The sequence below is a fragment of the Amblyomma americanum genome, chromosome 1 (assembly GCF_052857255.1).
Source record: "Amblyomma americanum isolate KBUSLIRL-KWMA chromosome 1, ASM5285725v1, whole genome shotgun sequence".
NCBI lineage: Eukaryota > Metazoa > Arthropoda > Arachnida > Ixodida > Ixodidae > Amblyomma > Amblyomma americanum.
In genome coordinates, this window is record NC_135497.1 from 112,696,148 (window position 1) to 112,723,614 (window position 27,467).

The window sequence follows — 27,467 nt, forward strand, 5'->3', positions numbered from 1 at the left end:
AGCCCCTAGTGAAAGCAAGACGAGTAAATCCTTTAAATCAAATTTTGTTTCAAGTGCTGGCACTGCGATTTTCCGCCTCATATACACACCAATGGAATGCTAGCCTGACTGACAAAGCTTTATCATGATGAAATAATAGAATTATATGCATTCGCACATATATTTGTCAACTTAACCAGATTAGTGGTGTGACATTTTTCAGAATTGTTTTTGAAGGCTGAGTTTTCTCAGAATTTCTAATTACCAATTGGCATCTACTATCACACTTAGCTAGAAGCTGCCAACAGCAGCTTAAAACTACCATCTCATGCTGCGTAGCACAACCAAGTCTACCAGGATCACGATGAGTACCTAAAAAAAATTCCTACACGCAGTATGAGCAAAACAATACATAAAAAGCTGTCGCAAACCATTCTCCCCGTTAACATTCAGCAAAAGCATTGCTTGTGAGGTCGCTGCCGAAACTCGCGAAGAAAAATAGGCAGGTGCACATATTTAAATTGAATCTTATCTCCAGGGAAAGGGAGCACAAAGCCAATGTATGCCAGTGCTCATAAGGTAGGCACCCGATGGCAGTGTAGTTTGAAACAACTATCTCCCGCACATGAGGCAGGGTATTGCATGGGGTTACCCGAGGAGGCAAATGCGCACTCAACCCTGCTTGTTTTTATTTCTCGCTGGCCTTTGCCCTGATCCTACGTATTGTAGTCACTCCCTGATCTCATGCCCTTATGTTTCTCATCCGTCAGTAGTGAAGCTGCGGCTCATTTGACCTTCACAGTTATGACTGTGTTCCAAAACAATAAGGCTACGGAAGCCAATTATGGCGCATAGTTGACAAGCTCAGAAAATATGCACAAGTTGTGCAAAAGGTGATTATAAAGGGCTCAAGAACAATCTGACCCAGAGTCTCCTCCAACGTATACCAAAATCTTGCATACAGCTGGTTCAACATCAAGCCTCAACCGCCGTTGGAAAGGCAATTTATGTTTATATCTTTAGAATTTATCACATCCAGTGATGTTGCACAGCAGTGCAAGTGGTTAACACAAAGCAGAGCCTCGTTTGTTGTGGGTGCAGTGTACAGCTCTAAACAGAGAGGGCACCACATAAACGGCCAAGCTAGGCTAAGCCCTGGCAAGTCTGTCGCCATAAAAACTGAAACAAGAGGCAAGTGGCACAACAGTCAGCGAGTACCAATACTGAGCATGTATGGAAGTATAAATTCTAAGGAAAGCTGTTCAGTATAACAGCACTGTGTCTCACTGGGATCACCTAGAAGACATCACAGTGGTGCAGAAGCAGGCAGGGTGCTTACTGTGGCAGCTCTCTGGTCGGTGAATCTCCCTTCTCTGGTGAGATGACGGTACAGCTCCCCCTGGGGCGCATACTCGAGAATGAGGTATACCCGGGATTCGTCGTGGAACCAGTTGTAGAGGCATAAGATGTTTGGGTGCCTGCATGAGGGACACCATTTTTCACCAGTTGCTTACCTCTGCAGCTACATACAGTTGTAGCTAGGAAACCTGGGTGTGGCCCTTCCTTGCGTTAAATTCAGTTTAGGAGCAGATATGAACCAATTTTAAAGAAAAATTTTTATTTGCTGCAACATTGAGCAGGTTAAATACAACGGTGCAGTTTGGTGCGAAAGGCCTGGCAATCCTATCGCTGGCCTTATGAGTAGTACTAATGAGGAAATTTCAGATACCTTTCAAAAAGAGTGCACCATACTCTCCAAATGAATTAAAAGACCAAACTTTTTTCATCCGAGAATACCGAAGGCCCGAGACCGTATAATACAAGAATCTGAGCGCATTCGAAGCACTTTGGCAGTAGCGGCAGAGCGGGGCGGACGTCGAATAATCCGTTCTTCGCTGTGTTTTACAGTCGCAGATGCTGCAGTGTTTCCGCGGTGCTTCGGACAAGAATCTCACCGTGGCCTGTTTTCCTTGGGAAGGCTGAACTCAAGCACTGTTTTCAAGCATCGTTTCCATATCAGCAAGACGGAGCCAATCAACGGGAGCCGACGGCTGTGACGAAAGCAGCGGAAACTTTTGCAACTAGGGGCGTAGTTCGCCATGCACTTTGGCCGCAGCGGCAGAGCGGGGCGGACGTCGAATAATCCGTTCTTCGCTGTGTTGTACAGGTTGGTCAAACCTGCTAGTCGATATTGGTCACCATGACTCGGGGTTGCAAATGTCGCGAAAAACTAAAGAATGACGATAACGCCATCACATGCAGTGAGTGTGAATTTTGTTTTCATGGCGCGATATGTTCAGGCATGAGTGAAACGACATTTGTTTCAAAACGTTGGTCGGCTAAGAAGGTTTGGAATTGTGAAGCGTGTAAACGTTCGACTGGAGGCAAGGGTGACGCCTCAAACGGTGACTCGAATACGGATGCCGACCTTAAAGTACTTATTGTGGAAATGAACAGGAAATTGACTTCCCTTCTCCCTCTCACCGAAAAGCTAGATGCAGTAGAGAGCTCAATCCAGATGCTACATGAAGAGTTTGCCACTATAAAAGAGCGCCTTGATACGCAGGATAAGGAAATCAAAGGAATTAAAGGCAGAATTGATAAGCTCGAGAGAGATGCTGGCTCAAAAGATATAACTCAGTTACAACTCAGTGTCCATGACTTAGAATGGCGCAGCAGGCGCTTGAACATCGAGATTCATGGCATTGCTGGGGCGGAAGGAGAGGACCTCTTGTCAAAAGTCAACAAAGTGGCGGACAAGATTGGCATGAACCATCTCACTGAGGTGGACACCCTCGCACTTCATATGATGTCGGCGAAACCAGGCGAGACAAAAGCTGTGATTGCCCGTTTTGTAAGGCAGAATCTTCGAGACGCTTTACTGCAGAAACGGGTGGTTCTTAGGGAAAAATACGACTCAGTGTACATCGCAGAAAACATGACCAACTGTTCCAGAGTATTGTTGCAAGCCACAAAAGAGTGGGCTAAACAGGCTGGCTTTGCATATGTGTGGCATGTCAATGGCAAAATTTTGGTGCGTAGAAAGAGTGGCGATGGCGCTAAGGTTATCAAGAGCATGAGTGACCTCTCCACACTTCGTAGCTAAATGCCTTTTTCGTGTAGTCGGGAACCCGTGACCCTTATCTTGAAATGGCGCACCTAGGGCACGTTACCTTAGAAGAACTCTTAAAAGAGCTTGGTGGTCAGACACATGGTTACCTTCGTTGTTTTCACTTAAATGCACAGTCTGTGTTCAACAAGGTTGCGGAACTAGAATCCTTGTCAAAAAAGCTTGAGAATTGTTTTGATGTTCTGATGAAAACAGAAATAGGGCAATCAAGCAGTTGTGACACTTTTGACCTTCCTGATATGCCAACTTTTTCTGTTAATAGAACCTCTCGTCGCGGTGGTGGTGTGTCTGTGCTAGTAAGCTCTCTTGTACAGCCTGTCTTGCTTTCAGAATTTTCTTGTGTCACAGATAGTTTTGAGATTATTTGTCTGCAAGTGAAAGATGCTGTATTTGCAACTTGTTCTCGCATCCGGATGGTTCTCTCCTTGATTTTTTTGTGTTTTTAGATAATAAATTGCCATTTGTTAACCAAAACAGATACAATGTGATACTTGCCGGTGATTGTAACGTTGATATGAGTAGCAATAGTACGAAGAAAACATCTTTTGAAAATGTATTGCTATCTAATGGCTGTATAAACCATATTACTTCTCCCACACGACTAACGACGTCCATGTAAACAATTCTTGACTTAGTAATAAGAAATTATGATGCTAACCTTGTCAGTTCCAGTGTTCTCACTTACCCTATTAGTGATCACTTGCGTGTGTTTTGTAGCATAAAATTTAGTACTCGGAGAAACTCTCACCATAAAGTGTTTAATCTTTTAGAGCCTGTTACACCTACCCTCTTAGAAGCTTTTTATCATGAGTTAGAAACGGTTTGCTGGGACAACGTTCTTCAGGCATCAAATGCGAACACAACTTATGATGCCTTTTTGAGTTTGTTTCTTTCGGTATACCAACGTCACTTCGTTTTCAAACGCTATACGGGTAATAAGAGATGTCGAAAACCAAGGGTGACAAAGTACCTATTGAAGAAGATAGAAAAGAAAGAACGTCTGTTTAAAACATTTATGCGAACTCGTACAGCATCTGATCTCGCTACGTTCAAAAAATTTCGTAATGACTTGACTAAGCAGCTAAGAAAAGCAAGAAAACTGTACTATGAGAATATGTTCGGTTCCAACGTAAAGCGCACTGACTTAATGCGGAATAACTTAAATGCACTGATGGCTCGGAGCGAGAAAAAACAGAGAGTTGAAGAAATTTTTCACGAAGGACAGATGTCAAAAGGAGAAGAAATGGCAAACATTTTTAATGACTACTTTGTTAACAGAGATTCTACTAAAAACCAGGCATCATACAAAAGTTTAGGGCAGAAAAACTCTAGCACAATATTTTTTGAACCAACAGATGCAAATGAAGTGTGTTCTCTTTTTTTAGTTTAAATAATTCTCATAGTGTTGATGCTGACGGTATACAAATAAGACCCGTCAATAATGTGATACGTATAATCAGCACCATTTTAGCGCATATTTTTAATTTCTGCATTTCTACAGCTTTTTTTCCTACAAAAATGCAAGTCGCCCGTGTGATAGCCTTATATAAGCAAGGAAATAAGAATGATGTATCGAACTACAGACCGATGTCAATTCTTCCTGCCTTTTCGAACGGTCTCGAGAAAATTATCTTAGATCGAATATCGCGCTTCTCCAGCAAGCATAATATAATAACTACTTCGCAATATGGCTTTAGGAGGGACATGTCTACAGAGCTGGCACTGTTGGACCATAAGGAATATATTCTAAAGCATTTTGTAGAAATCTATTGTTATGGGTATTTTTGTTGATTTTAGCCAAGGTTTCAATTATATTAGTCATACTATCCTTTTTGAAAAACTGCATCATTATGGTATACGGGGACATGTTTTGGCTCTCCTCAAAATTTACCTATCATATATATTTCAATATGTCGACATATATGGTTTTATTTCTCAGAGAAAAAAAATAATTTCAGGAGTCCCACAGGGTAGAATTTTAGGCCCTGTCCTATTTAATTTGTACATTATTGATATTGTACATATCTGCTCAGATACCAAGTTCGTTATATATGCCTATGACACGAGTGCTTTGGTGCCATCACGTTCTGAAGCTGGAGGAATTACTAAAGCAAATATTTTTTTGTGCAAATTGGACTCGTGGACTTCCAGCAATCAATTAAAAGTTAACGCAAACAAAACAAAGGTGGTAGTTTTTCGACCAAAAATTAAACATATTTCCTTACAAGGAACCGTAATGTTTAGATCCGCTGCCATTGATGTGGTAGATACTGTCAAGGGGTTAGGGGTATATTTTACTTCAACTTTACAACGGAATGATCATGTAAACAGTCTAATCAGCAAACTGAGCTGCATAACTGGAATTTTAAATCGCAACCGCTATACTGTTCCAAAAAAGTTAAACTAATGGTCTACAGCGCTCTCTTTGTCTCCCAACTAAACTACTCTCATTTAGTTTAGGGAACATCAACAAAAACTAATGTGTTGAAGCTTGAAAGGCTATAGAAAAAATAGTACGAATAATTGAAAACATTCAAAACACAGCATCTTCACATATCTTTGCTTCGCTTAATTTATTGAAAGTAAGAAATATATACGAATACAAATTATGCAGGCAGTATCGTTTAAGTGTCCAACGAGAGAGTACAGTTTTTACGGAAATGGCAGAATTAAGATCCAATTATCACACCTGCAGCACCAGAACTCCAGAACGATGGAAAGTTCCATAATGTCGCACTGCCTATGGACAACAAACACTCCGCTATAATCTTCCGCGATTATTGAATGCTGCAGAAAAAGAAGGCGCAGATCTACTCAATATGTCTCTTCCAAATATATAAAAATATTTTGCTAATCATACTCTTTTTTGCGAATGAATGCAAAGGTATATCCTTATGTTCAATTACATTACATTGTTTCATTTTCGAAAAAAATTTTCTTCTCCAGGCGTCCAAATCCAGTGCTCTATTGAAACTCTTATTTAGGCTTATTTTATTGTCTGATGCGATACAGGGCTGTTTTTCTTTTCTCTTTGCAACAACAAAATGGGACTGTCTACTGCCCCACTCTGCTGGTGTATACACTGTAAGGGGGCGGAGGATTTTTCAAGCCGCAAATGTACAGCTTTTCCCTCCACCTCCGTCCAATTCTTTGTGGAGAATAAAACTTGTATGTATGTATGTATGTATGTATGTATGTATGTATGTATGTATGTATGTATGTATGTATGTATGTATGTATGTATGTATGTATGTATGTATGTATGTATGTATGTATGTATGTATGTATGTATGTATGTATGTATGTATGTATGTATGTATGTATGTATGTATGTATGTATGTATGTATGTATGTATGTATGTATGTATGTATGTATGTATGTATGTATGTATGTATGTATGTATGTATGTATGTATGTATGTATGTATGTATGTATGTATGTATGTATGTATGTATGTATGTATGTATGTATGTATGTATGTATGTATGTATGTATGTATGTATGTATGTATGTATGTGCACCCTGAACACGAATACCCCTACATGGGAGTAAAAAAGGAAGTAATCTGTCCTCGAGCACACCCCATTTTTACTCCTTTCTGTTTAGAGCGTGGTGCCCATACCACTTAACAAAGCACTCGCAAAAGAACTCATGACCCCAAATTCAAACGCTTCTTTGATCACAAAAGCAGCAAGCATGTATGCCCACGTGTGCGTAGGAGCCAATGCCAAAATGGCTCAGGAAACAATTGAAGTGTGGCTTCGAAAGGAAGACTCTGGATTCATGGGGTTTAATGTCCTAAGGAAACTCAGGCAAAAAGGGACGCTGTGGTGAAGGGTTCCAGTAGTTTCGACAACCTGGGGTTCTTTATCATACACGGACATCGCACAGTACACAAGGCCTCTAGCATTTCGCCTTTATTGAAAGCTGACCTCCATGGCCGGGATTGAACCCGCGCATTTCACGCCAGCAGCAGAGCACCATAACCACTGGGCCACTGCGGCGGCTTCTGAAGGAAGACCTAGAACTACATCTCACTCAAGAATGCCCTTAAGGAATAAGCTAATGACACACTATTTTTAACCTTGCTTTACATTGAAAGCTTTCACAAACATTGAATGCGTTGCACATACTACTAGAAGCGGAATGTTCTGCAGCCTCGAGCTACCGTTCTAAAAATCATGATTTATTCTCAACAGCAGTGAAGGAAAAAAAAGACTCTGTAGACATAAAGTCACTTAACACCAGCTCGTTATACCCATCTAATGGTTCAATATAAATTCATCTTCTCCATTCCTTCGAATATGATTAGTCCCGACTCCCGCCATTCCAAGCCGTTGATGGCTGTGTCGGCTGTCTTCCTTGTGTTCAGCATCAGTTATTGTTCTGAATGCAGCAAGTGGTGCAACAACTTTCATGCGTCATGTGCCATGCAGTGCAATATGAAATAGCAGCCTCACCTCAGGTGAGACTGAATCTCGATCTCCCTCCGCAGCTGGTGCTCCACGTTGTTCCTCTGGAGCTGCGACTTAAACATCACCTGCGTGGACGTTTTTCGCAATTCTTTTACGGAGAGTCTTTGTGGGCTTTATGTGTTTTCAAAGCAAGTCGTAACCAAGAGTTTGAGATCTCAGCAAGCTACCAGCAGCTCTTACTTGCAATTGCATTGGTAGCGAATGCTCCATTGTAGTGACACGAAAACACACACATTCTCATGCTCGATAAAGCAGTCATCCGGTAGACCAGAGCCGTAACAAACATGCATGCCAGAGAGGGTGCTCTTGAGAACCTGCTACTTGTCATGAGATGTAGGTGGAAACTGGAAAAGGCATGCTTTTGAGAGTGGTGTGGGAGCACAAGAACACACTGCTTTCACTGCCCCTTCTTTGTTGAAAACGGAAGTCTGGGATTTGCCCATTGCCTTCGAGCGCACAATGGCATGAATTGCACGACCTAAGTAGCAAGCCTGCTCACTTCACTTCTGGTTAGAAATTTGGTCCGTCGTGACATAAACCCTTGAGGTCGTCTGGCGTATTGGATGGCACAGGACAAGTGGCAACTACTACAACAGCTTGTAATTGCATAAGAATGAAACAGATACACATGTGTCAGCAGTTTGTCCGGTCTAGATAGGAAGTAGCGCCATAGTAGCCAGTTCAGAAACTTAACTGAGTTGCAACAAATCAACCACGGGAATGCCACAATGGACACGTTCAGTTGCCGAGCAAAATCTGGCCTACAACTCCATCTCAGACTCTACAAGCAGCAATAAAAAATGCGGAGAGGTCATGTAAATGGTAGAACAGGGACTACTGGGACCTCAGAAGGATTCAAGCAGAAGCTCTTGCAAAAGAATAGCGAACAGGAAAGTGAAGCTTAAACTAAACCTAATAAAGATAGCTCTTGCCCAAACATTTTAGGTGTCACTGGCCACTTCTAATGCAAATGAAACCTCCCAGTCATTATCTAAGCGGACCAAAAAAAAGCAAACTGTTTACGTACATGCCTCCAACACAGCAGCACACAGTTGTGTACAAAGCGTCACGGTAGTCGCAAGATGACAATGTGCTTCATGTAAGGTAGGGACATAGAAATTGCCAACTTTTGACCTGGAAGCAGGTGAAGCTCCGAGAACCACCAGATTTGCTCTACTGAATTTCAAATTGGCGATCAGTAGATAACAGTCTCATTGCATATGTTAGCATCAGGCTGAGGTAGATGTGGCTTCTTTTCTTGAACAGGTACACAATAAGGGATTGCCCTAGTCATGCAGCATTATTGTTCAAGACAGTGCACCCATGCACTCATGGCTGACACAGCCAGCTTAAAATGCTCATTTCTTTCTTTGAGTGTTCACTGTTGTAGTTAGCACATGCTGTGTACTGTGCCCTACATTCTAGCACCTTGGATATTTTGGCTTTGCAGGCAAACGTAGCCAGGGAGTATGCCTAAAATAAAGCGAGAAAAAATTTTTTAATTTGGTTTTTCAGAGAAGTGTGCACTGTCTTCAGTAGGCATCAAAACCATGCCAAGACGGAAGGGGATGGAAGGAGGAGTAAAATATGAGAAAGTGGTGGCGTAGTGGAAAGCCCAAAAAACTTAGGCCACCTGGGGGTCTAATGTGCATGGAGGTTCCAAAGCTAACGAATACCTTTTCTGTTTCATCTCTATTAAAACGGGACTGGCTGCTGAGTCTGGATGCAATCCACGATCAAGTGAGGGGCAATGGAGTGTTACGCTGCAGGACTTTTCTCAACATGCAATATCAGCATGGGAATAGCAGAGATCATCCTAGCCATTGAATATTGTTTACTGTAGTCCCCATGGCACCACTGAAGACATGACTGCTTTCTCTATTGAAACCTCATCTTCAACGCTGCCGAAAGTGTTATAGTCACTTTTTAATCGTTACCTTCAATTTCCATGTGGCTTGGTTTCCAAACCAATTTCAGATGTCGGTCGGGCATGCACTTCCATCATACCATGAAACTTGTGCCAAAAAACGAAATCAAAGCACCGGAGAAAATCTTTAACTCTAAATACCAGGGATTAATTCTGGAAGTGTATGCTCGACAGACATCTGAAATTGGTTTCCAAACCAATTTCAGATGTCTGTCGATCATACACTTTCATCATACCATGAAACTTCTACCATAACAAAAACAAAGCACCAGAGAAAATTTTTAGCTCTAAATACCAGGGATTAATTCGCAAAAAAGTGCGTATTGCCCAGAACTCTTCAATGTGCCACTTGACAAACAGGCTACATATGTGTTTCATTACATTAGTTTGTACACAGCTGTGACTATGCATAAATTGCAGTCCTATAAGTGCCGCTCGCTTTCGGTCATTACAATTTCTCAAAGGGACACAACATTCAGAAATAAATTATTTTTTCAAACCTGCACGTAGCATCTAAAAAAAATCTGTGCCTCCGCGGCAGCACCGTCTCTATATATAAAAAGCCACAGTTCTGCTATGTATGAAACGGTATGTAGTGTGCCGAGTACACAATTCAGATGCTGCGAAGACATGTAAATTGAATGTCAGAACCTTAGAGGCTCTGATCATATAATCAGAACAGCCTTTAACTCTGAATGCTTCCATGTGACCAAAGATAGTTCCTTAGCACAGATAAGAAAGGCTGCTAGCACCTACCAGTTTGAGCAAAATGCATTTCAAGACAGCTGCCCATAGAAATACTCGAAGAGGATATGATAAATTTCCTACGGAGCTGCAGGAAACCCTGCTATATGTGCCATACAACTTATATACGTTTGAAGCTTGCATGTTGATCAATGCATAACTCTCTACCGGACATTTTTTTTCGAAAATGGTACCAAAATGATCATTTATTACCCCTGCAGCAATCTTGACAAAGCAATGAATCATTTGGATGCGCTCTGCTCGCCTTAAACCATTTGTTGGTTTGCAGACAGATTGCAGCACGGGTGCTTAATGATCATTTCGGAAACTGAAAAAACGTGTATGCTAGGGCGCTAAAAGCGCAGGTCTCCGAGTACAGATCTAACTAATACCTGTTTAATGAACAGCATCATTTAGTGTGCAATTTATTTTTGTATGCGCTACTGGTTTTCTTTGCTGTTGCTCTCTTGAATGAATGTACTACTTGTTTAATAGTGAAACAAGCACTGGTCAACATATATAACGCAATTCTTTAAGGATAACAGCAACAAAGACACAAGGAGAGCAGCAGGAAAGAGGCAATTAACAGGCTGATTAAAAACCGGACATTTCAATGCATTGCTTTAATAAACACCCCACAATGCTTGTCCATACGCTCACAGGCCAAGCAAATAAGGTGCAGCAAAAAGAAATGGTCAAATGTTGCCTTCTTGGGCAATAAAAATAACACCTGGGTCAAATATGTATCACCTCTCGTTACGATATAATCACCACTACAACTATTGTCGCCATAACTACTTCCGCTGCAGGAATAAGGCCTCGACCATTAGTCCCGAGTTCACCCTGTCCTGCAGAATATACTACACAATATTACAAACTTCAGCAACTGGACTGGTCCAAAAATACAGGAGAAAAGCTGCAGGCTAACATACCGGGCCAGTCCGGTCAAGACTGTAGGCGTGCTCTGCTGTTAGAAAAGAATTAAGGTTCTCCACCAGGACGATGAGATTAGGCCAGACAGAAACCAAGATTAAAAGGAAGTGTCTAGCATGCTAGATAGGTATCAATTTCATCACTCAGAACGAAGTGGCTTATCAGTTTGTTTAATTGGTTCTTGATGCCTTCTTGGTGCACCTTTTTGCCAAGCATGAGACCATGCGTGAATGTGAGGACAGGCAGGCACAGACTCAACATTGCGAATAAAGAAATTCACCAAAGTGAGCACCTGTCCCACTTTTTTCCATTATTCTCTGTATGCCTTTCGCAACGCTTTTCCATGGGTCATTATCAAACCTTGCAGCTTGCCACCTCAGCAACACTGAACAGAAAATTTCCATTGAAAGTCTGAAGGTAGGTGGAACTTCGCAGATAGTGAATGCACACCAGAGGGTCAATATTTGATGCCCAATGTCCTTGTACAACATCCGAATAAAAAACTGATAGCCGATTAACGTAGTTAGGCCAGAGGCGAATGAGGTGTGCCAGCAGTCTAGTTTTCGCTTTGGTTCAGTTGGACTGTAGTAATGTCCACATATGTGGAACTGGCCATTGCGGTACCCGACACCTTGTATACAACACCTTGCATACAACGTACGATAATGGAAAATACCTGTAACTTGGCACATACTAATCAGCAAGCGTCCTGCAGTGAGGAGTGTGCCATCCACTGCAGCCAGACAAAATGAGTCCTTACTTCTTTAAAACAGCGCCAAGTGCCTTAAAGAAACCACGAAATGACATATACCAAGGTTACGAAAAGTTCACAAGTGATCAGTATTCCAGCACTGATCACCCACACCAGAAAAAAATTTAAGCTAGCTAGCTTTGTTAAGATTAAAAATGATTCCTCACATTGAACCCACACTGCCTGGCCTGCCAAAGAAAGAAAAAGGTCTGCACTGCACCTTGCTACGTCCCTGATCCTGCCTACAGCCCTTCAGCACACCCAATAGCAAGGCTCGCCCAGATTTCCTACTATTTCACAGGGGAAGAGGCAGTCAAGAATGTGTGCCAAGGTGTTGTCCAGATCAAATCCGAGCAGTACTTTTTAAGAAATATTTGTAAATTATAGCGTCCACCGAGAGCTTTTAAACTTGACTGGAATACTCACAAAAAACCACCTATATAGGTTTGTTGCTTTAGAATATGCCCATGGTAATCAATGAAAAGACCTTTTTAATGATACTTGTAAATGATGAGATCAACGATAGAAGACACAGGAAGGTAATGAAAAAAGCCATCATCGGAACGGAGGGTTGACTGCGCCAGAAGCGGGCAAGTTTTCATTTGTTCTTGTGCCAACATTGCTGTACCAAACTGACAGCTTCTATTTGCGCTTCAATTTTCTTTTCATATTGTGTTCTTATGTCCATATTCGTCATATGTTTTGAAGTGGTGCAAGAACTTGCTAGAAACCCTGGGACCCACCTTAAGAGCCACAATGAATTTTGTCTCCTTTTCTCGGGCGAGGTACACTCTGCCAAACTTTCCTTTGCCCAGTGGCCGGCCAATCTGAAAATCTTTAAGGCACCACTCCTTGACAGACCTGCAATAAAGAAAAAGAACACACATGGCTGAAAGTTATACTGCAGCAATGCCAGATTCTGAGCATTACACCAATCAAGAAACACATGCCACTACCCCACAATTTGAATGACAGCACTACACTGCACTGTTCTGATTAAACATCAACCATCACATGTATAGATGCAAGCACAAGTAAACAAAGCACAATATTTTGTTTGTGAATGGTGCCCGTCCCAGCAGAAATCATGAACTATTGTGTCTTCACGAGAAACTACAGGATCGACCACTATTATCATGCACATGCCAAGCCTCGAATTTCTATTAGGGCACGCGTAAACAGGAGTACAAGGCTACTGAATCTGTTTACTTCTTCTGTTTACACTTGTATGTACTTATTGGATAGGTGTACATTTTTGCTCCAAGAAGAGATAGCGCATTGCTTGCACTATATATATGTAGTTCAATCATGAGCAGGAATGACTTCCAGGCAAGTTGGTGATACATTCTCAATTTACAGTGTGAAGTATGAGGCAAACAGTAGAAAAAAACAGCAAGACAAGCTGGGGGTTTATTGATAGAGAGGTGGGAGGAGGGGGCAGACGGCCCTACCCATAAATACAGAAACTTTCCACACGATAATCATGCTGGACCCCATTGTTTTGACGACAAAATTCAAGAGCGATTGGTGCGTTACTCCAAGAGGGCATAAATCCACCCCCCCCCCCCCCAAGACAAGCGCTGCCTTGCAGTTTTCTTTGTTTTTCCTCTTATGCACTGTTATTTCAGTAATGACTCAAAAATGTCCAAGAAGACAAAGCCTGCGCAGCCAGCTTATATGGCACTCTACCCATGACTGAACGCTAGTGCACACACTATCTGCGCACAAACACTACGCACAAAAACTGGGGCAGGAGAGTCCTGAATATGAACATGACGGGCGAACAAGCCCATGGACCACTGAAGTTTGTTGATAACTTGGCATATACATGGTGTCATGCAACTGCAAACAAAATTTTCTTTCTGCCGATTATATGTCATTCTAACGCAGTTCAGGGCAGTGCTCCCGAAAAAAAACATTCCATTTGGGAATGGTGAGACGCGCAAGAAAAAGCAATACGCGTCAAGTCCTCTGAACAATACTCACATAACGATGTTACAGACCGCCGTATAAAGCGGTAATCAAACTGGGGACATCGGCGAGGATGGATGCGGAGAGGAGTGAGCGACGTCGCCGATCCGCCGAAGTCCGTCCCTGCTCTCGGATTCAGCCTGGGTTAGCAGCGAGACGCCGAGAAGGACGAGCGAAACGTCCGTGCTTCGGAGGCAGAGGGGCAGCTGTCAAAAAGGAACCAAGGGGCCAAATCAATTCCCTTGCGGGGTTTGGCGAAAAAAAGAGAAGACGAAGGGGAAAACAGAATAGATGCGCGATATGAGGGGAGATGAGAGAAAAGAAACCCGATGGGGAACAGCCATATGAAGAAAGACGCTAGCGGGCTGCACCCCAGGCATGCCACATCTCCCGGGGAGACGGGGAGTGAATGCGCAGGCTGAATGAACGGTCCCTTCCTTGGTCGGCGGCGGCCGCGGGAGCAAAATATGATGGTGCGTCGCCGCGAGCTCTCTCGAAGGCATGACGTGTGAGCAGCCGCCGTCACTTAGGGAAGAATTACATCGCCCGTGTGAATACCTCAATAACGACGCTGTTTCTCTTGAGCGACGAGGAGGAAGGTATACAATCACCTGCATACACACTAACACACACACACACAAACACTGCGGGGCACGCACAACCTATGTCAAGGTGAACATCAGCATCAGACTTTGGGTTCCGGTGCGACAGTCCTTGTTGGCGCCGACGCACACGGCGGCGCAGGTGCAGCCCGGTCACCGGCGAAGTATCAGCAGGCCGGTACCAGCAGGCAGGAGCGCGTCGGTAGTGCGCCTGGCTACCGGGAGGCCGGAGTCAGCAGGCGGGTGCTCACTGGTAGGCCGACTGGCTAGCCGGAGGGTGGATACAGCATGTAGGGTACCGTGGGGGGTAGCGTGCGCAAGCAGCCAGACCCCGGACCTCCATGCCCGGCCGGTGCAGGCTAGCTGGCCTTGGGGAAACGCCGAGCTCCAAAACACGACGCGCCGCTCAATCAACCACAGCCATTGCCTCAAAGCCAGGCTCCAAGGATCGATTGCGCACGCGCACCGGCACGCCGCACGCGGCCACACTTCTTTCTCCTGCCGGAACCCATAGAGCACAATCCACATCATCACAACCTCCCCCAGTTTCAAGACAGTGGTTTACAATTGTTCTGGAACCACGAGGGGGGGGGGATAGAACGGAAATGTCCCCCGCGAGGAATGTTCACAGTTCCTGTCTGTTCACAGACATACGTTCATATGTACATACAGATGCAAGTCCGCGTGCTGAGGAATACAGTTGTCAACACGCACAAGCAGGAGGCAAAGAAGCAATAATGTTATCGGATCCGACATGGTGACTAAGCTAAGTTATTGTGGGGCAATCAAACACGGCTAAGATAATCAGCACCCACGTTATCGGTTGCTTTTATGCAGTCGATGGTGTACGTGTAATCTTGCAAAAATAAACTCGAATTCACGGAACAAACTTCGTACTTCTTCAGTCTGCGCCTCTGAAAGACCTGAAACGAATTGGACGTCCGCAGAGCACTGTGTTTGACGGAGATTCAGAGCAGGCAGTTCTACGGGGCACTCCACATTGAGTGCTTCAAGGTCCAATGGGAGTTGGTCGGTCTCTGCGGCGGCCGATACTTTCCGCGTCACCGGGGGCTAGCGCTCTTCATCTTAAGCATATATATGTGAAAAACTTCGCTCTTGTGCGCTAGCTGTACAAGGTAATACACGTCGTTTTTTGTTCAAGGATATCGGATGGCCCTTTCCATTGCATGAGCAGCTTGTTAGAATCTGTGGGCAGCAAAATCAGCACCTTGTCGCCCGGGACTAACCTTGTGGGGTGACTCTTATGGTCATAGTATGTTTTCTGTTTCTGGCGTGCCTTCTCGAGTTGCTCGTGAGAAAGCTTCCACGTGTTTTTCAACCAGCTTCTGAGGTCGACAAGATAGGCGTACGTTGAGCGAGTTTCTCCATCAATGCTCTGATTTGTTCAGAGCTCATTTCGTACTGTCGGTGGCCTTCGTACATGACGTCCATAAATCAACTGGAACGGAGAGAACCCAAGACTTCCCTGTGAAACTTCACGGTAAGCGAAGAGGAATGGGGCCAGATACTTATTCCAAGACCTAGGCTGTTCTTGGCACATGCTCTTAAGCATTGTCTTAAGAGTTCCATTAAACATTTCCGCCTGGCCATTCACCAGCGCGTGGTAAGGCGACGTCTTGAGGACCTTGATGGAGAGGAGACGGCTTACATCCTTCATGAGGTCATCGGTAAAGGTTGCTCTCTGGTCAGTTACAATTTTTGGGGGGATACCGAGGCGAGAAAACATTTCTACTAGCGCTTCTGCATCGTGCACAGCGTCAATGACAGGAATTGCGACGGCGTCAGGACAATGTGTCGCGAAGTCCATCAGCGTGAACACGTATCGGTTGCCTTTATCAGACTTGGGTGAGAAATGCCGTATGAGGTCGACGGAAATCCGTTCGGAAGGAGTATTGATCAGCAGCCTGTTGCCAAGTGGTAGAATGCCAACCTTGCCCTTTGGTGTGGTTCTTTGGCATTTATCGATAGCACGACTTAAGGAATCGCGTGACATCTCCGTGTAGGTCAAGCCAATAAAAATCCTCTAGTGTGCGATCGGTCGTGCATCGTATTCCCTGGTGCCCAGCCATGATGCTTTCATGGGCCATCTGTAGAATTTGAGGTCTGAACGCTACGGCTACTACTATATGTTTGAAGTTCCTGCCGGTCGACACGATGTAATCTCGGCTGAGGATATTTCCTTCTTCACGGAAGAAGTATTTATGACCGCTGCCGTATACAAACTCTTTATTGAGGTTAGAGAAGAGCCGTTTGAGTGTTGCATCCTTCCACCGCTCTTCAGCTAATTGGTTTGTTGTGACGTCACAGCACTGAATTAGTGGCATATGCAACGGCGTTAACTTATCCTCTTGTATCTTGGCAACGACGGTAACACAACGCTCCGAATTTCTAGGCTGGAGGTGTCCCTGGTGAACTGGCGCCGTGTCATGCTCGCTAACGCGTGCGTTCATCCAGTCTGGGTCGGGGTCAGGCGGTTCCCAGACACCTAGGATGTTGCCGATAATGACGTCGTACAAGGGGCGTTTCATGCAATGTGCTGTCACCTCACCTGAGAAGTAGGGCGTATGCTTGCACTCTTGCCTCGGCTAATTGGGTGACGGTACCATCAAAGAGATATAGTGTCCCTGTGCCTTGCAAGTGTGCATGCAAACGCTGTAAGTGTGCATGCAAGTCGTCGCACCGTTCATGAAACAACGATAACAGCTTTTGCGGATTGAGAGAAAGGGCATGGTTCTACGCTGGGAGAGTTTCCACAAGAGCGGTCTCCTTACTCCTAATTCCTTCTTGGAGTCTGAGATTGAATTCGAGAATCTTTCCCTCTCGCAGCGGCTTCCCGACTTTCCTCTCTTTCCGCAGCCCGTGCCTCCCTCTGTGCTGAGCGTTCACTTTCTACCCTCTCTCAGTTCCGCATCCGAGAGGCCCAGTTGCGTACCCAACGTAGTTAGACGTTCGAGGTCGATTGCCGCTCAAGCTTAGCTCTCAGCGTGAATACGGATCAGCTAATCGGCCCTCTCGCTGACGTATCCTGGCAGGCTCGCAAAATGTGATGTAATTAATGGGCTCAGGACCGTTCAGGAGGCCTAGCCACTAGTACAGGCCACACCCCGCATAACGACGCACTTCCTCTTGAGCGACGAGGACGTAGGTATAATGTCTCCGGCTTTTACACACGCACACACACACACACTGCAGGGTACTCACAACCTATGTCGAGGTGAACATCAGCGTCTGACAATGGGTTCCGGTGCGACAGTCTTAGTCGGCCCAGAAGCACACGGTGGCGGAGGTGCAGCCCGGTCACCGGGGAAGTATCAGGAGGCCGGTACAAGCAGGGATGAGCGCATCGGTTGGCCGCCTGGCTACCGGGAGGCCGGAGTCAGCAGGCGGGTGCTCACCGGTATGCCGCCTGGCTAGCGGGAGGCTGGAGACAGCAGGCAGGGTACCGTGGTGGGTAGCGTGTACGGGAAGCCAGACCCCAGACCTGGATGCCCAGCCGGTGCGGGCTCTCTGGCCTTGGGGAAAGGCCGAGCTCCAAAATACGACCCGCCACTCAACCAACCACAGCAACTGCCTCGAAGCCAGGCTCCAACGTTCGATTGTGCACGCGCACCGGCTCGCCCTGCACGCTGCCACACTTCTCCTTTCTCCGCCCGGAACCCATAGGGCAGTATTCAAATCATAGATGTGACGTCACAGTTTTTCGTATTTTGTTTTTTTCCCGGCCAATAACTCTCAAGCCTCCCGAACCCAGACGAGTCGTGAGTACTCCGAGCCGGAAGAGGCTGGCGCGCTTTTCATTGAACGTGTCTATGCGCAATCTGCATTTTCGTCTCTCTCTCGTGCATCGGCCCACTGCTGTTTGACCGAGCTCTCCTGTTAGATTCGAGCTCGGCGAATCTTCCTTTCAGTTCACGGTTTAGGCAGTCCCAGATTCAGAATTCTCCAGATTGAGCTGAGTGCTGTGACAGTACTTCGTTGTGGACACGCGATGTTGTTTCGTACTTGCCCGCCGAATGTACATAATGTTCTTCGTCGCTCCATCATAGCCCTGCAAGTTGTTGACAGAGCTGCTTCACGACAGCGCAAGTGTGCGATGGTATCGATTGATAATGCGGCGCCTTCGAATATAAGAATTTAGCGAAAGCCTCCGGGTGAAGGCGCGCGAAGAGACCGCAGAGTGGCGTCGATGAGGTCGTTTCTTTGTGACCTTTGCATGATTTCTACTGCCACCGATCGATAGCGGGTGGCTTCTTACGAAAGTTTTGTCTCTTTTAAGATTCGTCTTCTTCAAGCAAAGCCTCTGTATAAATTTTGGCCGTAGCCGTTATTTCTGTGTGTGCCGGCAAAACTCGCTGACTGTGGGTTTTTTTCCTTACTCGCAGCTTCAGCAGACGGGGTACGCGACTTGCGCTATGAAACCGTCGGGCTTCGCGACAGGTTAGTGGCACTTACCTGTGCGGACCACTCGTATGTTTCTTGTTTTTCACGTGATGGTACAGTGCAGGAAATCAGCTTCTTTGTGGCGCTGCCGAAGGGCGAAAGAAGGTGTTGCTGGCCAGCGGGGAGCCAAAGATTAAAAATAAGTTGGCTCATGGTGAAATAAAACTGGCGTACCTCGTAGTGGCACCAACCGTCTCTACAGCATGTGACTGCAGTAAAGTTTGTGCACAGGACATGTATGTAATGCATTCATTGTGTATACTCGCTCAGGCCTGTCACTGCCAAGTAACACATTTTTAAGGCGATGGGCGCCACAAGGAAGTCATCTTGCATACAGTGATGACTTTATTAGCGTTCAGCTGGTATGATATTCGAGGTCCGTGGAAATATTTGTTACCTTACAACCGAAATATCTGCATTGGTACAATTCCTTGAGCTTTTTTAAACACCTTGGTTTAACTTTTGGAATTCCTGTCCCTACGACAGTTTCTCAAAATTTGTTCTGTACGCTCCAATGCATTCGAGAAAGCTGTGTTTAAGATTTTCAGAAAAAAATAATGCATCCATGAAAAACAGACAGTACGTGGAGACCTAGCGGACGCTGCATGGGCCTCACGTGGCCGTCAAGCAACAAAGCAGCTGCTACTATAACCACTTTCCACTGCAATTCCATACAAGCAACATATATGGCACTTAATGTATCGATGGATCCTCTGCACTGTTTTTGTTTGTGTCTTTTTAATTGTCTTGTAAATGCGCTAGAGGTTCATGTGTGTGTTTACCAGTAGGTGCCAAAGTCGTTACTTGGTTTTTCGGCGGCTGCAGGAGCGCAAGTATCCAAGAATACGTAAACAGCAGCGGTGGCCAAGTGGTTGAGCATCCGCATCGCATGTGGCAGGTGCGGGGTTCGATACCCACTGCCCCCGGGTACTTACCGGTGATACAATAATTACAAGCTTCCCCTGGTCTGGTGCTCGAATTCTTTAGGGTGAAATGCTTGGGAAATGGGTCTTTGACCAAACCTTGAGAAATAGAAAAAGCCCTGTGCCATGGCGCTCTCGGGCCCTAGATGCCCTTGCGCCATAAAAATCCATAATCGTCATCACCTTCACCAAGAGCATATGGTTCACCACTTGGTATTTGCCGCCGACTGCTAAGTAATATACAATTGACTTTCGTCGCATGATGCATGAAAACACTGCAGTATAAATTCTGATAAGTAGGATTAATTCACTACAACACTTATGCCAGCCTACCACAAGAAATGGAATGACAACAAACGTATCAGTAACTATATTGCCGTTTTTATTGCGCATCACGTGACGGAAAGGTGAACTACACATCATAGCCCTTGTTCGGTTCTTGTCTGTCAAGGAGTGGTGCCTTAAAGATTTTGAGATTGGCCGGCCACTGGGGAAAATCAAGTTTGGCAGAGTGTACCTCGCCCGAGAAAAGGAGACAGAATTCATCGTGGCTCTTAAGGTGGGTCCCAGGGTTCATAGCAAGTTCTTGCACCACTTCAGGACATATGACGAATATGGAGATAAGAACACAATATAAAAAGAAAATAAAAGCGCAAATAGAAGCTGTCAGTTTGGTACAGCAATGGTGGCACAAGAACAAATGAAAACTTGCCCGTTTCTGACGCAGTCAACCCTCCGTTCCGATGATGGCTTTTTTCATTACCTTCCTCTGTCTTCTATCGTTGATCTCATCATTTACAAGTATCATTAAAAAGGTCTTTTCATTGATTACCATGGGCATATTCTAAAGCAACAAACCTATATAGGTGGTTTTTTGTGAGTATTCCAGTCAAGTTTAAAAGCTCTCGGTGGACCCTATAAGTTACGAATATTTCTTAAAAATTACTGCTCGGAATTGATTTGGGCAACACTTTGGCACACATTCTTGACTGCCTCTTCCCCTGTGAAATAGTGGGAAATCTGGGCGAGCCTTGCTATTGGGTTTGTTGAAGTGCTATAGGCCGGATCGGGGACGTAGCAAGGTGCAGTGCAGACCTGTTTTCTTTTTTTCGGCTGGCCAGCAAGTGTGGGTTCAATGTGAGGAATCATTTTTATACTTAGCAAAGCCAGCTAGCTTAAATTTTTTTCTGGTGTGGGTGATGAGTGATGGAATACTGATCGCTTGTGAACTTTTCGTAAATGTGGTATATATCATTTGGTGGTTTCTTTAAGGCACTTGGCGCAGTTTTAAAAAAGTAAGGACTCATTTTGTTTGACTGCAGTGGATGGCACACCCCTGACTGCAGGACACTTTCTGATTATTATGTGCCATGTTACAGGTATTTCTCATTATCGTATGTTGTATGCAAGGTGTTGTATACAAAAGTGTCGGGTGCCGCAATGACCAAGTTCCACAAATATGAACATTACAACAGTCCAACTGCTATCCACGAACAATGGATCTGAACACCGGAACCAAAGTGAAAACTGAACTACTGGCACACCTCATTCGCCTTGGGCCTAACTACGCTTATCGACTATCACTTTTTTATTTTTATGTTGTATAAGGGCATTGGGCATCAAACATTGCACCCTCTGGTGTGCATTCACTATCTGCGAAGTTCCACCTACCTTCAGACTTTCAATGAAAATTTTATGTTCAGTGTTGCTGAGGTGGCAAGCTGCAAGGTTTGATAATGACCCATGGAAAAGCGTTGCGAAAGGCATACAGAGAGTAATGGAAAGAAGTGGGAGAGGTGCTCACTTTGGTGAATTTCTTCTTCATTCAGAATGTTGAGTCTGCGCCTGCCTGTCCTCACATTCACGCATGGTCTCATGCTTGGCAAAAAGAGGTGCAACAAGAAGGCATCAAGAACCAATTAAACAAACTGATAAGCCACTTCGTTCTGAGTGATGAAATTGATGCCTATCTAGCATGCTAGACACTTCCTTTTAATCTTGGTTTCTGTCTGGCCTAATCTCATCGTCCTGGTGGAGAACCTTATTTCTTTTCTAACAGCAGAGCACGCCTACAGTCTTGACCGGACTGGCCCGGTATGTTAGCCTGCAGCTTTTCTCCTGTATTTTTGGACCAGCCCAGTTGCTGAAGTTTGTAATATTGTGTAGTATATTCTGCAGGACAGGGTGAACTCGGGACTAATGGTCGAGGCCTTATTCCTGCAGCGGAAGTTGTTATGGCGACAATAGTTGTAGTGGTGATTATATCGTAACGAGAGGTGATACATATTTGACCCAGGTGTTATTTTTATTGCCCAAGAAGGCAACATTTGATCATTTCTTTTTGCTGCACCTTATTTGCTTGGCCTGTGAGCGTATGGACAAGCATTGTGGGGTGTTTATTAAAGCAATGCATTGAAATCAGCCTGTTAATTGCCTCTTTCCTGCTGCTCTCCTTGTGTCTTTGTTGCTGTTATCCTTAAAGAATTGCGTTATATATGTTGACCAGTGCTTGTTTCACTATTAAACAAGTAGTACATTCATTCAAGTGAGCAACCGCAAAGAAAACAAGCAGTGCATACAAATTAAATTGCACACTAAATGATGCTGTTCATTAAACAGGTATTAGTTAGATCTGTACTCTGAGATCTTAGCTTTAGCGCCCTCGCATACACGTTTTTTCTGTTTCCGAAATTATCATTAAGCACCCGTGCTGCAATCTGTCTGCAAATCAACAAATGGTTTAAGGCGAGCAGAGCTCATAGAAATGATTCATTGCTTTGTCAACAGATTGCTGCAGGGGTACTACGTGATCATTTTGGTACCATTTTCGAAAATAAAATGTCCGGTAGAGGGTTATGCATTCCTCAACATGCAAACTTCAAAAGTGTATAAATTGTATTGCACATATAGCAGGGTTTCCTGCAGCTCCTTAGGAAATTTATCATATCCTCTTCGAGTATTTCTATGGGTAGCTGTCTTGAAATGCATTTTGCTCTGCTAACTGGTCGGTGATAGCAGCTTTGCTTATCTGTGCTAACGAACTATCTTTGGTCACATGGAAGCATTCAGAGTTAAAGGCTAGTCTGATTATATGATCAGATCCTCTCAGGTTCTGACATTCAATTTACAAGTGTTCGCAGCATCTGGATTGTGCACTGGGCACACTACATACCGTTTCATACATAGCGAAACTGCGGCTTTTTCTATATAGCGGCGGTGCTGCGGATGCGCAGATTTATTTTAGATGCTAGGTGCAGGTTTGAAAAAATAAGTTATTTCTCAATGTTGTGTCCGTTTGAGAAATTGTAGTGACTGAAAGCGAGCGGCTCTTTTAGCACTGCAATTTATGCATTGTCACAGCTGTGCACAAACTAATGTTATGAAACACATATGTAGCCTGTTTGCTAAGTGGCACATTGAAGAGTGCTGGGCAATGCGCACTTTTTGCGAATTAATCCCTGGTATTTATAGCTAAAAATTTTCTCTGGTGCTTTGTTTTTGTTTTGGTACAAGTTTCAAGATATGATGGAAGTGTATGCTCGACAGACATCTGAAGTTGGTTTGGAAACCGAGCCACAGGGAAATTGAAGGTAACAATTAAAAAGTGACTATAACACTTTAGGCAGCTTTGAAGATTAGGTTTCAAACGAGAAAGCAGTGATGTCTTCAGCGGTGCCACGGGGACTGCAGTAAACAATATTCAGCTGCTAGGATGATCTCTGCTATTCCCATGCTGCCCCTCACTTGATCCTGGATTCAATGTCGGATCAGCAGCCAGTGCCGTTTTGATAGAGATGAAACAGAAAAGGTATTCGTTTGCTTTGGAACCTCCATGCACATAGACCCCAGGTGGCCTAAGTTTTTTGGGCTTTCCACTACGCCACCACTTTCTCATATTTTACTCCTCCTTCCATCCCCTTCCGTCTTGGCATGGTTTTGATGCCCACTGAAGACAGTGCACACTTCTCTGAAAAGCCAAATTAAAAATTTTTTTCTCGCTTTATTTTAGGCATACTCCCTGGCTACGTTTGCCTGCAAAGCCAAAATATCCAAGGTGCTAGAATGTAGGGCACAGTACACAGCATGTGCTAACTACAACAGTGAACACTCATAGAAAGAAATGAGCATTTTAAGCTGGCTTTGTCAGCCATGAGTGCATGGGTGCACTGTCTTGAACAATAATGCTGCATGTCTAGGGCAATCCCTTATTGTGTACCTGTTCAAGAAAAGAAGCTACATCTACCTCAGCCTGATGCTAACATGTGCAATGCGAGTGTTATATACTGATCGCCAATTTGAAATTCAGTAGAGCAAATCTGGTGGTTCTCGGAGCTTCACCTGCTTCCAGGTCAAAGGTTGGCAGTTTCTATGTCCCTACCTTACATGAAGCACTTTGTCATCTTGCAACTACCGTGACGCTTTGCACACAACTGTGTGCAGCTCTGTTGGAGGCATGTACATAAACAGTGTGTGTGTGTGTGTGTGTGTGTGTGTGTGTGTGTGTGTGTGTGTGTGTGTGTGTGTGTGTGTGTGTGTGTGTGTGTGTGTGTGTGTGTGTGTGTGTGTGTGTGTGTGTGTGTGTGTGTGTGTGTGTGTGTGTGTGTGTGTGTGTGTGTGTGTGTGTGTTTGTGTGTTTGTGTGCGTGTGTGTGTTTGTTTGCCTTGTGTAATTTTTACTTTTATTTATTTCTTTACCCTTATCCCGAGGGCATTACAGACAGTAGATGGTTACATACGACAGTGAAACAAAATGACGGCAGTATATACATATATAAATCAAAATAAATGAGGGTCACAAAAAACAAAGAAAGGTTACATAAAAGCAGTAAAATGAATTAACAGCAAATAGGACAGAATAAAAAAACGATATAAGCACAGAAGGCATAGCGACAGCTTTTGCAAACATAAAGAAAACGGTGTAACACTCAAAAAGCATCAACGTGTGCGTATCCAGAACAAGAACAACAACTGTTTTTTAAAGAAATTGGCTGGATGAGGAAATTAGCCGTAAAAGCAAAAATGACACTGCTGTTTATTTATTTATTTATTTATTTATTTATTTATTTATTTATTTATTTATTTATTTATTTATTTATTTATTTATTTATTTATTTATTTACATATTACAGATACCTCAAGAGCCTTTGGGTGAGGACCTTATATGAGGGGTAAAGCTAAAGGTGCTCATTTGGGAGTAGCACACCTAAAGGTACTCCTTCGAGGACAATACATAGGGGGGTGGGGGGTCAGTGTAAAAACATGTATAAGGAACATCATTAACACGCAAAGGACAATAAACAGGTAAGGTTTAACATGGAAAAATAACTAAGCGCCAGAGAGTAAATAAACAGGCGATTAGAAAGAATATAATACAAAGTATAGGTTTAAAAAATAATAAGGCGTAATGGACATGACAAATACTACAATTTACGTAGTAGGCACGAAAAGAACGGAAGTAATCGAAAAAGTTCAGTAAATGGAAAACATGGAAACTGGAAGCATTTCAAATGCGAACGTCTCTGCAGATGAGATCAAAAAATGCGAATGCGTTAGATTCAATGGCTATATGCGCTGGTATATCATTCCTATCTATGATAGTGTGTGGTATGAATGACTTCGCAAATGCAGATGAACGACACGCGGTGTGTTTAACTCTGTGTGGGGCTGGTTGAGTCGCGGAAAGGCGGCTGATGGTGATTGGAATAAATCGTGGTGAAGAGATGGATGGTGATGCAGTTAATAGAAAAGCGTTAGTAGTGATAGTTTACGGCAGTGAGATAAGCCTTCTAATTCGGCGCGATTTTTTAAGGCAGTGACGCAGGTAGCATATGAGTATTCTGAAAACAAAACGTGCCGCCTGGTTCTGCAAGGACTAAATGTTAGCTACGAGATAGGCTTGGTCAGGATCCCAAATGGCTAGTGCGTATTCAATCTTCTGACAAATGAGTGCTATGAAGTTAAGTTTCTTCAGGTGCGGGGGAGCCAGTCAGAGGTTTTGCTTTATCAGGCCGAGGAAGAGAACGGTGGTTGGTAAAGTTATATTAATGTGGTTAAGCCATGTTAAGTCTGAATGCAGGCGACCTCTGAGGTATACTTGTAAATAGTTGCAAGTTCGACCGAATCGTTATTTAAGTAATAGGTTATGGGAATGCGAAAATTGCAAGTGAAAGACATAAGTTTAGTTTTAGAAGAATTAAGTGGCGTAAGCCAAGATGTGCACCATGCTGTTACTACATCAAGGTCAGTTTACAAACACTGTTGGTCAGTGTTAGAAACAATATTACGGCATATCATGTAGTCATGAGCAAACAGCATAACTGGAGAAGACACGGAGATAGGTGAATCATTAGCATATATTAAATAGAGGAGTGGACGAAGAACGATCCCCTGTGGTAACCCTGATGTGATTTTAGAGTAAGCGGAGTTGTAGTTGTTAATGGAGATAAAATGAAGTCCGGCGTTTCTTGGGTTTGACATCAGCAGTTTAGATTGAACGCGGACATGGACGCAGAAATATAAGAAATTTCCACGTTAGATCCGGGAACATCATCATTAGCCTGACTACACCCATTGCAGGGCAAAGACCTCTCGTATGTCTCTACAATTATTTCTGTCCTTTGCGAGCTGCGCCCACCGTATTCCTGCAAACTTCTTAATATCATCCACCCATCTAACCTTCTGCAACCCCCGCTACGCTTGCCTTCTCTTGGAATCCACTGCTTCACCCTTAACGAGCAGAGGTTATCTTGCGTTCGCATTACATGCCCTGCCCAAGCTCATTTATTCCTCTTGATTTCGACTAGGATGTCATTAACACGCGTTTGTTCCCTTACCCACTCTGCCCACTCCCGGTGTCTTAACGTTACACCTATCATTTTTCTTTACATGGCTTGCTGTGTTGTCCTTAGCTTAAGGTGAACCCTTTTCATTAGATCAGGAGGAAATTACAAATTATTACCGTACTTGGGATGAATGGTGTCATTAGCTTCTTGTAGTTTTATACCACGCTACCATATGTGTAGTGCCTGGAAATGATGCATTCCAAATCGACTTCCGACGAGTTACTGTATCCTTCAAGTCCCTACAGTACTGCGACACCTGTTTCAGCACAGCACAAATTGTAGTGCACTATTTTTACGCAAGTGTTATTTCTTGGTGAACCAGTGCAATGGCACGAGGCCAAAAAGGAGAGGACGGGACAAGTGCTGGTGTGTTCGCTCACAGCTGAGACCCGCAGTGTGCTGACGCCTGTAGTGGCTCAGTGGTATGAGCATTTTCCTCAAATGGGAGGTGTGGGGCATAATTCCTAGTGCTCCCAGCTACCCACCAGTGATAAATGCGTACAAGCTTTCCCCTAGCCTCTTGCACTATCGAAATATTGCTTGCAGATGCTTATTGGCCCGCCTTGTGAACGAAGCCTTCTTTGAGAGGGCTGGTGATAAAGGTGTAATGAAATTGCTTAACTGCGATAGCTACAACTCTTTTTTTAAGGAATCTTTTAACTGACACGTTATATATACACACAGTTGTGTGCGAAGGGACTTGCAGCGTTTTCAGAGAGTGTGCTGCAC

General features: G+C 44.1%; 1 protein-coding gene across 1 annotated transcript in view; it reads right to left on the reverse strand.

Annotated features, from left to right (window-relative positions):
- The window catches only part of LOC144134959 (aurora kinase A-A-like), a 37,839-nt gene extending 19,710 nt beyond the window's left edge, over nt 1-18,129 (reverse strand). Inside the window, exons 1-5 of the mRNA XM_077667750.1 lie at nt 17,736-18,129; nt 13,927-14,097; nt 12,684-12,801; nt 7,571-7,650; nt 1,319-1,457 (exon numbers count right to left, since the gene is read on the reverse strand). Of these exons, the coding sequence (XP_077523876.1) occupies nt 1,319-1,457; nt 7,571-7,650; nt 12,684-12,801; nt 13,927-13,928 (339 nt within the window). The 5' untranslated portion in view covers nt 13,929-14,097; nt 17,736-18,129. The remainder of the gene's footprint in view (nt 1-1,318; nt 1,458-7,570; nt 7,651-12,683; nt 12,802-13,926; nt 14,098-17,735) is intronic.
- Between the last annotated feature and the right edge of the window lie 9,338 nt (nt 18,130-27,467).